Source organism: Nomascus leucogenys, chromosome 14 (assembly GCF_006542625.1).
Source record: "Nomascus leucogenys isolate Asia chromosome 14, Asia_NLE_v1, whole genome shotgun sequence".
In the NCBI taxonomy this organism is placed as follows: domain Eukaryota; kingdom Metazoa; phylum Chordata; class Mammalia; order Primates; family Hylobatidae; genus Nomascus; species Nomascus leucogenys.
In genome coordinates, this window is record NC_044394.1 from 33519335 (window position 1) to 33534203 (window position 14869).

At 42.0% G+C, this 14869-nt stretch overlaps 1 protein-coding gene across 1 annotated transcript in view; it reads left to right on the top strand.

The window, feature by feature from the left end:
• Positions 1 to 14869, top strand: part of ARHGAP25 (Rho GTPase activating protein 25) — a 91680-nt gene that overhangs the window by 50427 nt on the left and 26384 nt on the right. The window contains exon 4 of the mRNA XM_030827850.1: positions 1513 to 1629. Within this exon, the coding sequence (XP_030683710.1) occupies positions 1513 to 1629 (117 nt within the window). The remainder of the gene's footprint in view (positions 1 to 1512; positions 1630 to 14869) is intronic.

Genomic DNA, 14869 nt, shown 5'->3' on the forward strand with positions numbered 1-14869 from the left:
TTAGAAGCAATATGGGCCAGTGGAATCTTTCATGGGAGTAAGGAGACCGACGGACTTGCCCTGCATTTGGCAGCAACTCACTGGATACTGATGAACTGGTGCTTTTGCATCCCTGGGATTCAGTTCTATTATCTATAAAATGGAAATAATACTAACTCCTTATACTATTTCAAAGGGATGTTGCAATTCCTAGAGGGTCTTTTTGTTTTTCCCTGAGTATTTTTAACTTACCATTTTACTTCTGAAAACATCCAGTTCTCAAGATACTCTCAATGCCCAGGGCTTTAATGGTTAGAAAAGCTGATAACCTAATGACAAGATGGATTCAGAATCAGATTATCCCAAAGGGTGAAAGAAGGTGAGGCTCGGTGATATTAAGATAGGTCCAAGAGACCAGAACCAGAGGGGATTTGAAAGTCTTTTCCTGCCCTGTAGGGAAATACAGGTTTAGGCACAACTACTCAGCTAGAACAAGCTCTCTGAGGGAGATGGCCTGCCATTGCGAGAAGAATGGATTGCTGCTTACCAAGGCACTTCGAAATTTAACATCCCATAATTGAAAGGGATCACTATTGTTTTCTTGTCCCCGCTGAGACCTTTTCATTTTAACCAACTAAAGAAAATACCAACTTTGAGGATTTCCATTTGCAAGCCGGTCCACAGATGAAGTTAGAGTTCAAGTCTCAGATCTGGTACTAACTAACTGCATGGTCTAAGACCTGTGTTTGATACTCTCCTTTTCCCTCTCTTGCTTCTTTCTCCCTATTTTCCACTTTCCTACATTCTTTCTCTTCGTCTCCTTCTCCCTGCTCTCTGTTCCCTTCAATTTCTCCCTCCTTTTTTGTCCATTTGAGAACACCAACTGAGGAAACACTACACCTATATATAATCTTAGGTTTGAAGTGAAAATGGTAAAGAAAGTTCTAACAAGTTTCATGTATCCATTAACTGAGTATTGAGAACCTACATTTGAAAGGTATTGTGCGGTCAGGAGAGCAGAAATATGATCACCAAGCACCAATTTTGTGAAAAAAGCACACATGTACTCACTGTCACTCCCACCTGAGATTGTCATCTCCGACCCTACCCCTTCAACTGAGCTCAGGGCCAGCTTAGGAAAGTATCCATGATTGACGTGATGATCTAAAGTCTTCTAACTTTTATGGGCTGACCCTGTCTCATCTATGCTGAAACTGCACCATGAACTTCCTTTTCCTTTTGGTAGGAAATTACTTCTGTCCTGTTAAATGAAAGCAGCTCTCAGCCCAAGCTATGCCAATTGCAAACCATTGCGTTCAATGATTTGTCTGTAGAGTTAGAGCTTCAGCAAAAACAGTAAGAGTGCCCGGATATCCAGTTTCACTGAGGATAATTAGACAATGCATTTGTGTTGTTTGGCTGGCAGTGCTTCATTGAGCCAAGAAATCAATTTAGGTCTGGTTCCCTTCCCTTCCCCTTGCTCTCATGCTCTTATCACTCTAAGACCTTCACAAGTGCTACTTCTTCCTCCAGCCTCATGGGACCAGAATCGCGTGGGACAGGACTCCTATGTCCTCATGGCCAACTCCCAGGCAGAGATGGAGGAGTGGGTTAAATTCCTCCGGAGAGTTGCTGGCACACCCTGTGGAGGTAAGGACCCCTGCAGGGTTTCCTGGGCAGGTGCCTGTGACATCTCAGGCAGTAGGAAGTAGCTCCAATGTGATAGCTCCTCGAGCAGTGCTCAAGGGAGACAACCAGAAAGCAGTTCTCTGCATGCCCATGGCCAAGTCCTCTGTCAAATGTGGAGGAAAAGTGGGCTCAGAGCTTCTAGCTTCCCACCCCCTGCAGCACCTGGGTCATCTAAAAGAGCCATCTCCAAATTAACTGGAGGGAAGGCAAGTCTTTTGCAGTGAGTAAATGTGTATGATTTCTGGAAGTAGTCCTTTCTCCTCTCTGGGCCAAAGTACTCTCATCTGTAAAATGAACGGGTTGGATAAGCTGACCCTGGGTACCCAGCAGCACTGGCTCACGCAGCACCACGAGTCTGCCTGGTTCTGGGAACTGATGGCAAGAGCTATGCTGAAAGCATAAGTTAGGCTGCATAAGTCAGCACAGGAAAATAAATCTGCTGTCCAAAAGAGGGATCATCATACTGGGGAAAGGTTCAAGAATTGTGTCTGGAGTCTTGCAGGTGTACAGTGAATTCAGCATTCAACACTTTTCTGGGTTGCACAACTCAAGAATTTGAGCTCTCTGGGAATCCTAGTGATGTTTCCATATTTGAGGAGGGTCCTGACTAAAGAAAACGGATGTAAAAACCATCTGAAATTAACAAACACGTGAATCTAGTATGTTTCCCTCCTTTTATAAAAATATGAAAAAACTGGCAGGTATGAGTTCTCAAGTTAACATTTTCCTTCAACTTTTTAGGAGCACGCCTACTTGTGTCAACTCCAGATAACCTTAAATATATAATTATGTATTGAATGTGTGGCCTGTTATTTTGGAAATCATTTAGGGATGCTTTTGTAGTTTGAATATTAAATATTTATTTCACTGGCCAACAGCTTCTTTCAGAAATTTCAAGAATATCACAATAATTTTGTGGAAAGTAAAGAAAAAATACTCCACTAGAGGCATTTTATATTTTTCTTTCATCTACTGTTTACATCTACACACTTTTTTCAGAAGGGCTTAAGCATTTTCCCCAAGTTGCTATGGAATCTTTTTCTTTTTTTTTTTTCCAAGATGGAGTCTTGGTCTGTTGCCCAGGATGGAGTGCAGTGGCGTGATCTCGGCTCACTGCAAGCTCCGCCTCCCGGGTTCACACCATTCTCCTGCTTCAGCCTCCTGAGTAGCTGGGACTACAGGTGCCCACCACCACGCCTGGCTAATTCTTTTTTTGTATTTTTTAAGTAGAGACAGGGTTTCACCATGTTGGCCAGGATGGTCTCGATATCCTGGCCTTGTGATCCACCTGCCTCAGCCTCCCAAAGTGCTGGGATTACAGGCGTGAGCCACCATGCCTGGCCTGGAATCTTAATTGATACATTTCAGCGTTTATTTGGTTACAAATAGAAATCGTATCTAATGATGTTAAAAAACCAAGAAAGATTTGCTGGTTAGATACATTAGCTTCTCAAAGAAACCAAGAGCAGGAACTGCCAAGAGGTTTTATAAGAGTCTGGGACCAAGAAAGGGGACATTAGCATTGATTTTACCCTGTCTGTTTCTCTGGGAGCACATGAGCTGCAGGTACATAATTAGGCAACATGCTGGAAAATCTTAGCTGTGACCATCCTTATTGGGCTGGATTATGAGATTGTGAGCCACCCTTTTCTGTTTTCTCCAGTCCAGTGCTTTAAGCTATCTGCATAGACAAGGGTAGTGGATGTTGCCTAATCATGCACCTGCTCTCTGAGTCAAAATGGTATCCGTGTACTTTCACTAGGTTCTGTGGCTACTGTGATGCTTGGCTGAGCCTTGAGATAGTGAACTGCTGTACTCTGTCATGATACACATGGGGATTTCACCCTCACTGCACCCCAAGACCACCACCCTGAGAAGAAAGTCAAGCATAAGTCCTGTAGGCGGTGGAAAGTCCAGCAAAGGGGAAATCAGAGTGCAACACCACTTACTTATTCAAAGAACAGTGTTGCCTCTGATACAGCATCTCAGATTATTATTATTATTATTATTATTATTATTATTATTTTGAGATGGAGTCTCACTCTGTCTCCCAGACTGGAGTGCACTGGCACAATCTCGGCTCACTGAAACCTCTGCCTCCAGGGTTTGAGCAATTCTCCTACCTCAGCCTTCTGAACAGCTGGGATTACAGGCATGTGCCACCACACCCAGCTAATTTTTGTATACTTAATAAAGACAGGGTTTCACCTTGTTTTGGCCAGGCTGGTCTCGAACTCCTGACCTTAGGTGATCCACTGCCTCGGCTTCCCAAAGTGCTGGGATTACAGGCATGAGCCACCATGCCCAGCCATGTTTAAAGTTACTAACCAAAATCATAGATCCCAGAATGTGAGGGCATTTTTAAGACAGTATAGAGTCTCATTTGAGGCCACTGGACAAATCAGAAATTTGTTCTTACTATTTGTAAGTTAGGGAATGTTGGCCTTAAAGGGACAAATGACGTGTCCCATGGGCCCAGCAGGTAAGGGGCAAGGCCAGGGCTCTTTTGCCACAGCACGTTACCACTTGGAAAGAACCTCTAACGTGGGTTGACTAGATGGGAAAGACATGCCTCCCAAATATTGTGAAGTCACTGAGACATGTTGCTGCCACCTCTTTCTAGCCCTTTGTGAAACTTTCTTTTTCCACCCAGAGCCTGCCCCCTTCCCACCACCTTCACTACTACCACCCCAATGGAGATGGAATCCTCTCTTGTCAAATTACAGCACTAACCTTGAAACTCATCTCCACACGTTCACCCCTGCCTTCTTACAGTCTGTTTTCAACAGAGCGGCCAGAGTGAGCCTGTTAAACCTGTCATATCAAGATTCTTCTCATCTCAACATTCTCCGATAGCTTCCTTTCTCACGCAGAGTAAAAGTCATGGCTTTATAATGATCTTACAGTGCACAGTCTGCCCGCCGCCTCCCCTCCCGCATTTCCCCTCTGACCTTGTTTTCTAGAACGCTCTCCCGTGCTCATTTCACTCTAGCTACACCAGACCAGCCTCCTCAAACATCCTACCCGTGTTCCTGCCTTCAGGCCCTTGCACTTGCTGTTTCCTTCGCTGCGAATCCTCTTTCCCCAGGTAGCTGCATGGCTTGGTCCCTTACCGTCTTCAGGTCTTTGATCAAACATCACCTCAGTAAGCCTTCCTCTATCATTCTGTTTAGCGTTGAACCCCTTCCTTACCCCTCAGTTCTGCCTCGCTTTGCTCCTTGGCACATAACCTCTTCTAACATGCTAAATATTTTACTCATTTGTTTTGTTCCTAGCTAGACTCCCCTCACTGGAATGAAAGCTTCAATCTACTTGGAGGAATTGCTTTTCTCTTTTTTGTACAGTACCTTATCCTAGAATGTAAACAGTGCTCAATAAAGATTTATTAATCGAATGGGTGAAAGAATCACGTCATTTTCCCATAGCAGCACTACATTCTGCTCCCTCAGTAGGCTCTCCTCTGTTAGATGATGATCAGCTTATCTGAGAGATTATTAAGTAAATGGGTTGTGTCCTCTATAATTATAATATCTTCCTCCAAGTATGTCAGTGGTGAGTCTCGGTGGAGCTCTTTATGGTGCAAAGACCCCCCTTGGAGAATCTGATGAAAGCTATAGAAACTCTCCCCAGAAAAATACCTAGACACAAACAATTTTGCTTTCGACAGCAAAATATTTTCAGACACCTGTAGCCCGTCTATACACCCTAGGGAATGAATCCCAATTTTAAATTTTAGAAGTTACTCTGGTAACAATTGTGCAGAGCTGATGCCTCTTCTGGCTTGCCATCCCCTTTTGGGCTCCTTTTCTCCCTTGACTGGAGAGATGGCCCACATAGTCTTCACGGCATTCCCAACTTTTTCCTCAGGGCTCCTCCTGCCTGTAGCTGGCTCTGAGTGTTCCTCTCACTTTAGAGGGCAGCACATTGGTGTTTCAGCCTTTTTCTTATCAGTGGGCTAATTTCTTGCCACCCTTTCCTAAGGGCTTGTGACTTCTGACAACTCATTCTCAGCTTACTCCTGCCCATTTCCTCTAAACTACTCCTTCCTTTTAGTAAAGCAGGCATGCCTTCTCTGGATCTCCACACTGAAACCTGGTCCCTGTCCCATCTCCAGGGAGCAAGCAGTCCAAATTGCAAATCATCACACTCTGTCCGGACCTGCTTTTGTCCTCTTCCTCCGGAGATGAGCCATCTGAGGTTTTGCTCAGGCTATTGCTGAGTGAGGAAACAATGCATTACATTGTTCTCCTTTACTCAACCCAATTTTAAAGTCCTGAAACAGGTCCTATGCTTTTGAAATCATTATTATTAGTATAAATTTATGGAGTACAGGTGCAATTTTGTTACATGCATAGATTGTGTAGTAGTGGCCAGGTCTTTTAGGGTACCCATCATCCAGATAACACATATTGTACCTATTAAGTGATTTCTCATCATACACCCCCTTCCATCTCCTCATCCTTCTGAGTTTCTGTTGTCCATAATTCCATACTCTATGTCTGTGTGTACACGTTACTTAGCTCCCACTTATAAGTCAGAACATGTGATATCTTTCTGTGTCTGCCTCGTTCTCACTTAAAAATGGCTTCTAGTTCCGTTGATGTTGCTGCAAAAGACATGATTTCATTCTTTGAGATGTCATATTTACTATTCTTTGGCTGAACAGTAAGTATACCATTGTGTATTTATACCATGTTTTCTTCATCCGATCATCTGTTGATGGACAGTTAGGTTGATTCCATATCTTTGCCATTGTAATAATCATGTGATAAACATACAAGTGAAGGTATCTTTTTGTTATAATAATTGCCTTTCCTTTGGGTATATACCCAGTAGTGGGATTGCTGGATCAAATTATAGTTTTATTTTTAGTTTTCTGAGAAATCTCCATACCGTTTTCCATAGAGGTTGAACAAATTTACGTTCCCACCAACAGTGTATGTGTTCCCTTTTCTCTGCATCTTGACTGACATCTGTTATTTTTTTACTTTTTGGTAATTGCCATTCAGACTGGTGTAAGGTGTGATCTCATTGTGGGTTTTATTTGCATTTCTCTGATGATTATTAATGTTGAGGATTTTTTTCATATGCATGTTTGCCATTTGTATGTTTTCTTTTGCAAATTGTCTGCTCATGTCCTTTACCCACTTTTTAATGGGGTTATTTGGTTTTATTGTTGTTGAGTTATTTGAGCTCCTTGTAGATTCTGGATATTAGTCCTTTATCATATGCATAGTTTGCAGCTATTTTCTCCCATTTAGTAGGTTGTCTGTTCATTCTGTTGATTCTTTTGCTGTACAGAAGCTTTTTAGCTTAATTAAGTCCTATTTGTCTATTTTTATTTTTGTGGCCTGTGCTTTTGAGGCCTTATTCATGAATTCTTTGCCTAGACCAATGTCCAGAAGAGTTTTCCCTTGGTTTTATTCTAGCTTTATTCTAGGTTTTATAGTTTCAGATCTTACATTTAAGTTTTTAATCATCTTGATTTTTGTATATGGTGAGAGATAGGGCTCCAGTTTCATTCTTCAGCATTTGGCAATCAGATTTTCCCAGAACCACTTATTGAAAATGGTGTATTTTCTCCAGGGTATGTTCTTATAGACTTTGTCAAAGATCAGCTGACTATAAATATGTGGCTTTATTGCTGGGTTCTCTATTCTGTTCCATTGATCTATGTGTCTGTTTTTATACCAGTGACATGCTGTTTTGGTTACCATAGCCTTGTAGTATAATTTGAAGTCAAGTAATATGATGCCTCCAGCCTTGTTCTTTGTGCTTAGGGTTTGTTTGGCTATTTGAGCCCTTTTTTTGGTTAAATATAAATTTTAGGATTTTTTTTTCTAGTTCTGTGAAGAAATGACATTGGTATTTTGATAGAAATTGCATTGAATCTGTAGATTGCTTTGGGTAGTACGATTATTTTAATGATATTGATTCTTCCAATGCATGAACATGGGATTTTTTTATTTGTTTGTGTCATTTACAATTTCTTTTGTCAGTGATTTTGTAGTTTTCCTTGTAGAGATCTTTCATCTCCTTGGTTAAGTATATTCCTAGGTATTTTATTTTCTATAGTTATTGTAAATCAGAATGCCTTCTTGATTTTGTTTTCAGCTAGATCGTTACTGGTGTATAGAAATGCTACTGATTTTTGTATGTTGATTTTGTATCCTGAAACTTTACTGAATGCATTTATCAGATCTGAGTTTTTTTGTGGAGTCTTTAGGTTTTTCTAGATATAAGATCACATCATCAGCAAATAGGGATAATTTGACCTCCTCTTTTCCAATTCGGATATCACTTATTCTTTCTCTTGCCTGATTACTCTGGGTAGGACTTCCAGTATTCTATTGAGTAGGAATGGTGAAAGTTGGCATCCCTGTTTTGTTCCAGTTCTTAGAGGGAATACTTTCGACTTTCTCCCATTCAGTATGATGCTGGCTGTGCATTTGTTGCATGTGACCTATATTATTTTGAGGCACATTCCTCCTATGCCTAGTTTGTTGAGAATTTTTATTATGAACAGATGCTGAATTTTATCATATGCTTTTTCTGTGTCTGTTGAGATGACCATATGGCTTTTGCCTTAATTCTGTTTTTGTGATGTATCACATTTATTGATTTGTGTATATTGAATCATCCTTACATTCCTGATATAAAACTTATTTGATCATGTTGTATTATCTTTTTGATGTGCTGTTGGATTTGGTTTGTTAGTATTTTGTTGAGGATTTTTGAGTCTATATTCATCAGGGATATTGGTCTGTAGTTTTCTTTTTTGTTGTTGTTATGTCCTTGTCTGGTTTTGGTATCACAGTGATACTGACCCTGTAGAGTGAGTTAGGGAGAATTCTCTGCTTCTCAGTTTTTTGAAACAGTTTCAGGAGAGTTGGTATTAGAACTTCTTTGTATGTTTGGTAGAATTCAACTGTAAATCCATCTGGTCCTGGGTTTTTCTTTTTTGGAAGTTTTATTATTACTGATTCAATCTCACTACTCATTGTTGGTCTCTTCAGACTTTCTATTTCTTCCTGCTTCAATCTTGGGAGGTATATGTTTCTAGGAATTTATCCATTTCCTCTAGGTTTTCTAGTTTGTGGGCATCTAGTTGTTAATAATAATTTCTGATGATCTTTTGTATTTCGATGGTATTAGTTACAATGTCTCCTTTTTCATTTCTGATTTGTTTGTTTGGATCTCTTTTCTTCTTGGTTAGTCTAGCTAGAAGTCTAACAATTTTGTTTATCTTTTTGAAAAGCCAACTTTTCATTTTGTTGATCCCTTGTATTGTTTCTTTGGTTTCTATTTCATTTAGTTCTGCTCTAACCTTTGTTATTTCTTTTCTTCTGCTTATTTTGAGTTTGGTCTGTTCTTGCTTTTCTAGTTTCTTGAGGTTTGAAGTTAGGTTGTTAATTTGTACTCTTTCTACTTTTTGATGTAGGCATTTAATGCTATTAACGTCCCTCTTTGCACTGCTTTTGCTGTAGCCTACAGGTTTTGGTATGTTTTTGTATTTTCATTTGTTTAAAAAATTTTTAGATTTCTATCTTAATTTCTTTATTGACCCAATGATCATTCGGTAGCATGTTGTTTAGTTTCCATGTATTTGTATAGTTTTGAAGTTCCTCTTGGTATTGATTTCTAGTTTTATTCCACTGTGGTCTGAGAAGATACTTGATATGATCTCAGTTTTTAAAAATTTTTTGAGACTTGCTTTGTGGCCTGTCTTGGAGAATGTTCCCTGTGTTGTTGAGAAGAATGTATATTTTGCAATTGTTATATAGAATGTTCTGTAAAAGTCTATTCATCCCACTTGGTGTAAAGTCTAATTTAAGACTTTTTAATTGATTTTCTGTCTAGATGATCTGGGTAATGCTGAGAATGGGGTGTTGAGTTCCCACTATTACTGTGTTGCTGTCAATCTCTTTTTTAGTTTTAGGTCAGTAATATTTGTTTCGTGAATCTGGATGCTCTGTGTTGAGTGCATATGTATTTAGAACTGTTATACCAGTTCGTTTATGTAGTTCCAAATGACTCAATTTGTTCACTCCTTTTTATTCTTTTTTCTTTATTTTTGCCTAGCTGGATTATTTCAAAATACTTGTATTCAGGTTCTGAAATTCTGCCTTTTGCTTGCTCTAGTCTACTGTTGCAGCTTTTGAATGTTTTCTGTAATTCCTCCAATAAATTTATTTTGTTCCAGAATTCCTGTTTGGATTTTTAAAAAGTTATCTATCTTCTTCGTAAATTTATCATCCATATCTTGAATTGATTTTCTGATTTATTTGTATTGATTTTAGATTTCTCTTGCATCTAATTAGGCTTCCTTAAAATCAATATTTTGAATTCTTTATCTGGGATTTTGAGGAGTTTTTTTGGTTAGGAGCTATTGCTAGAGAATTATTGTTTTCCTTTGAGGGTGTCATATTACATTGCTTTTTCGTGCTTCCTGTGTTGTTACATTGATTTCTGCACATCTGAAGCAATAGTCACTTCCTCTTATTTTTGAATTTACATTCATTATGGGGTGGGGACATTTTTTCTTGAAGATATGACTATGATGTTGGTTGGGTAGGGCCATTTGGCTTTGCTTCTTAGTGTGTGCAGTGGGGAAGATGCTGTATGGTTTCCTTGGTCATAAATAGACTTAGTGGTATCTATGGATTCCTTAGTGTGTTAGGGTGCAGTTATTGGTTACTTTTTCAGGTTTCAGTGGTAGCAGTGGTGGGCCAAGTGTGTTTCTCCTTGTGACCTCAGGCAGCATATGCTGGTACGTGTATTGGCAGTTCCAGGCGGGCCGATTCTTGGACCTGTGGGGGGCTTTTTTGGATGCTGATTGTAGTAGTGGTGTACTGGGCAGGTGAGTGGGCTTTTGATCTTTTGGGCAGCAAGGATGGTGGGGGCAGTGGGTGTAAAGTTGGTCATGAAATGTTTTTCTAGTTCTCAAGCACAGTGCTTTTGTGTTAGCAGTTGTTTCAAGTTTCAATGGGCTGTGTGGGCCAGCCTCCAGGCTAGTAGATGGTGCTTGCAGGTAAGAACAAGCGGTGGGGGTAGCATGGAGATTTATGCCTGACCTCTGTTCCCCAGAAGAGGTATTTGGGTAACCCAGGTGGTAGTTGGCTTGTGGAACACCCAGGAGCCTGGATCCCACACTCTGTCTTGGAGTAGGGGGCAAAGTTGGGCAGAGCTGGACCAAGCAAGCTTGTACTCAGGCCCTCCAATGGCAAATGCATGCACCAGCCTTGATTACGGGGTAGAGGAAGTCCTTAGGCTGCTTATGAAATCCTTGGTGATGGGCAACCTTTGCTGTCCTGAAGTCTTAGGATAGGGAGGATAGGGCTGTCCCAGTGGCCACTGCTTTGGCCCACAGGAATGAGCCTTGCTTTCGTCTCACACCCCAGTCCCAGCAAAGTTCCCTCCTCCATCCTGGCTATGGCAGCCAACTTGGCCACCCAGTCAGTCCTAGCAGGCTGCATCTAGTCCACAACTCAGTCCTAGGCCATAGGAGATGCCATTCAGCTTCAGACCAAGCCTCCACAACAACTCTCCTCTTGCTTAGGACCTGGGATGGTGGTGTGCCTGGTTGCAATGCCAGTGGCTGGAGCCCACTCCACACTTGCTTCTCAGAGCGGGCTGCAGGGGTTCATCCCCCACTCAAGCCCCAGTCCTGCAAGCACCACCCAAGTTCCCCCATGCACAGTCTGTAAGAGCTCTGATCCAGAATGTTGTCCTACAGCAGCCAGCCAGGTTTCAAAAAGGGTGTAGGACATTCCCTGGAGCAGTTCCATATCATAGTCTTCTTGCCACTCCCCAAGTTAGATTCGTGGTGTGGGAGAGTCAAGGTGCTCTCCTACGGCCTGGATTGTATAATTCCCCAGTGGGAAAGTGGACAGCAGAAAGGCACTCACTCACCCTCTCCCATTTGGGGGATTCGCTCCCCTTTCCCAGCTGGCCTCAGCCATACAGCCTTCCTGCTTTCTTTCTTCCTGGATTTCAAAGCTTCCTCTCACTTTTTTGTTGAACTCCCAAGTTCTTTCTTGAACACTGCATTTAAAGTGCGGTTGTCTGCACACTAGCTTGGTTCCCCTAAGTGGATGAGATTACTGGAAATGCTTGTAGTCAGCCATCTTGAAAAAGAAGATCTTGTGTTTTAAGCATCATTGTGTGTTTGCCAACAGGAGGCATACAGTATGTAAATATTGAATTGTGATATACCTTGGATTTCTTTCCTCCTTTCATTCTTTTAAGTTCTCTGCACCCTTCCGAGCATGATTTCGTAATCCACAGCACAATTTAGCCTGGAGGGGTGTGCAGTCATTGTTATTCCATGTGTTCTGGTCTTTCTCACCAGCTACATTCGATATTAAAATAGATGATTTTTACTTATTTCCATGAATTCCCTCATCTCTCCTGCCCTCAGCTTCTAACAACAGACAGATACTTATTTATTCATTTGGTCAACAGCTCTGTCTTTAATATGTGCCATGTGCCCAGTTCTATTCTAACACTGGGGCACAACAATGAGAAAGAGAGAGAGAGAGAGGAGAGAGAAAAAAAGGCCAAAGTCTTTTCTCTCAAAGAGCTCACAAGCTAGGAGAAGACACAGCAATTACTTTTAAAGAGCCAAGGGAAAACGTAGTTACAACTGTGAAAAGAGCCATGTGGGAAAAACACATGACGCCATATGGGGAAAAAATATCTTTGTCAAGTAGGTCAAGGAAGGCTTCCTTGAAATCGTGATGATTAAGCTTAACTCTGAAAGGCCAGCAGAAGCTAACTAGACAGAAAAGGGGGAAGCAGAATGGTGTCTTAGTCACAGGGAATAGCATGTGCAAAGGTCCTGTGACAGAAAGGACAGGCTCTGGAGTGAGGGGAGGGTAATAAAAGGAGAGATAGCTTTGTTAAGGATGTTGGTCTTCCTCCTAACAGCTATAGGTAGTCATTGGGGATTTCAAGGAAGAAGGTGAAAAAAATCAGATTCTATTTAAAAGATCATTCTAGTTGCTGTATGGAAAATGGATTGAGCTGGAGGTGGCAGATCAGAATGAAAGCAGGGGACCAGATATGAAACTCAAGCCATTGTCCAGGCAGAAAGGACAGATGGTGGGTTGGACATGGGTGGTGGCAGTGGAGATGCAGAAAAGCAAACAGGTTTGCACAATGTTTTGGAGGTAACATTGCCAGGAGGTGGGAGTGAATTTGATATGCACAGAGAATGTGGAGTCAGATGAGTCCCTGATTCCTGGCCTATTAATGAATGGAGAATAAACACTGGGTTGGCAGCATGAGACAGCCCTGGGGCTCTTCCTGACAACCTTGCCTGTCTCTCTGTAATGCTGAGAGCCTGTTTGCCGTCTCCTGGGCATGTCTGATAGGGTTGCTGCACTATTTACAGTATCTGCTCATCAGGAGGACAAAATCATCTCAGTCTACCCAACAACCTACCTTCAAGATCATTATCTCTGAAGGCCTCCACCGAGCCATGTGCAACTCTGAAAGCATTTCCAGGGAATGGTGAGCTGGCTTCATAAACACTAAGTGAAATTCTCTGTTTCTGCCAGACACTTTGATATATAGAACGATGCTGTTAAGGGTTCCCACGTGGGATTTTTTTTAACCCACCTGGGAGGTATCCCCTGAATGGCAGTTGACAATTAGCTGCTAAGTAAAAGGAGGCACTTATTTTTATTGCGGGCCTTGACAGCTTTATGTTCACTGTTTAAAAGCCAGAGAGTCCTGTGTGTAAAGGTGAGTGGGGAGGGGAAGTGCTGGGGGAAGGAGGGCCCGGAGGGCTGGGGCAAGTGCGGACAGATCCCATGATTTCCTTTTTGGAGTCAGAACCTGAGCAGTATTTGCAAGCATGTGCTGATCTGGAAGTGAGAGAAGAGAGGTCTTCCAGTCTGGGGAGGAGGGAAGGCCTGAGGCTGGCTCATCGTAGGCGTGAGTCTTCGGCCCCGCCATGCCTCACATCCCCAGGATGCCGCGGTGGGAACTGGGCTGTGGCTTTCCTGCCCTGGCACTGCTTGTTTGCTGGGATTTCAGGAGGAAAACCCCCAAGCTCCGAAAGAAAGGTATTTCTTTTTTATTTTGTGGTTCACTTCTTCCACTAAAAGACTCATTTCCCAGAGCCTCTTCCCTCTCCTGTCAGGGGTGGGGAGCACTTCTGGAACTGATACCCTAGGAAGGAGGTATCAGTGCTGAGCTGGCAGGTACAGTGTGTATGGGGGTGGGGAGCTCTCCCTGAGGCCTGGGCTGGGCTAGAGGCGGGGTGGGGAGGGGCTCTTGTCCTGATCTTAGGAGTGTTTGAGTGATGACAAAGGAGGACCAAGGTGGGGAGGGAGGTGACAGTTGCTCTTTCTATTTCCACTTCCCCAAACCAACCCAGTTTCCTGGAGTTTTCCAGCAAATCTAAGGAAGGGGTTGAGGGGTAAGGGGTGGAGATGGATTGTGGGAAGAGCTAGGGCAGTTACTAGTGTGGTAGTGAGACCTCACCCTTCTGTGGTTGTTCAGGATGGGGTCCAAAATTTTAGGTCTGAGGACTGGGGATGAGGTGAACATGGTATAGGGGAGGTGGGGCTGGCATGGGCTGGCATGGTCTGGCATTAGAGGACCCCCCCTTGAGACTTTATGATCTCTGAACTTTTATTCCATTAGCTTTAAACTCTAAAAGGAAATAAAGCACTGAATATAGAATCACAGGGTAAATATGACCTCGGAAAAATTCCTGATTCAAGTCTAAGTTTTCTCATCTGTAAAATGGAACAATAATATTTACTTTGTAGAGTTCTCATGAGGACTAAATGAGATAGCACATGTGAAAGTATCTGGGGTCAGTTCGCAGCATAAAATTAATGTCATTAATTACATTGGTTAATAGTTATAATTATCATATTACATACATTATAATTACATTATGGTAATTATATTACTTACAATTATTATAATAAATTCATGAAAATTTATACCTATTACGATGGAAATGCTCTGCTAATGGCCAAAGGGGTGACAATTAGGACCCAGAGGTCAGACATTGGTAGAACTCAGGACCAGGTCTTTGGAGTTCCAGGGATGTTTCTGATTCCAAACTCGTCATGTGATCTGAGATTAAGAGTGACAAAACCTGACCTGGCCAAGCTAAAAAAAAAACAAAGATGATTTTTCTCTCATGTAAGAAGTGACACTGTTGGTCCTGATGTCTCCA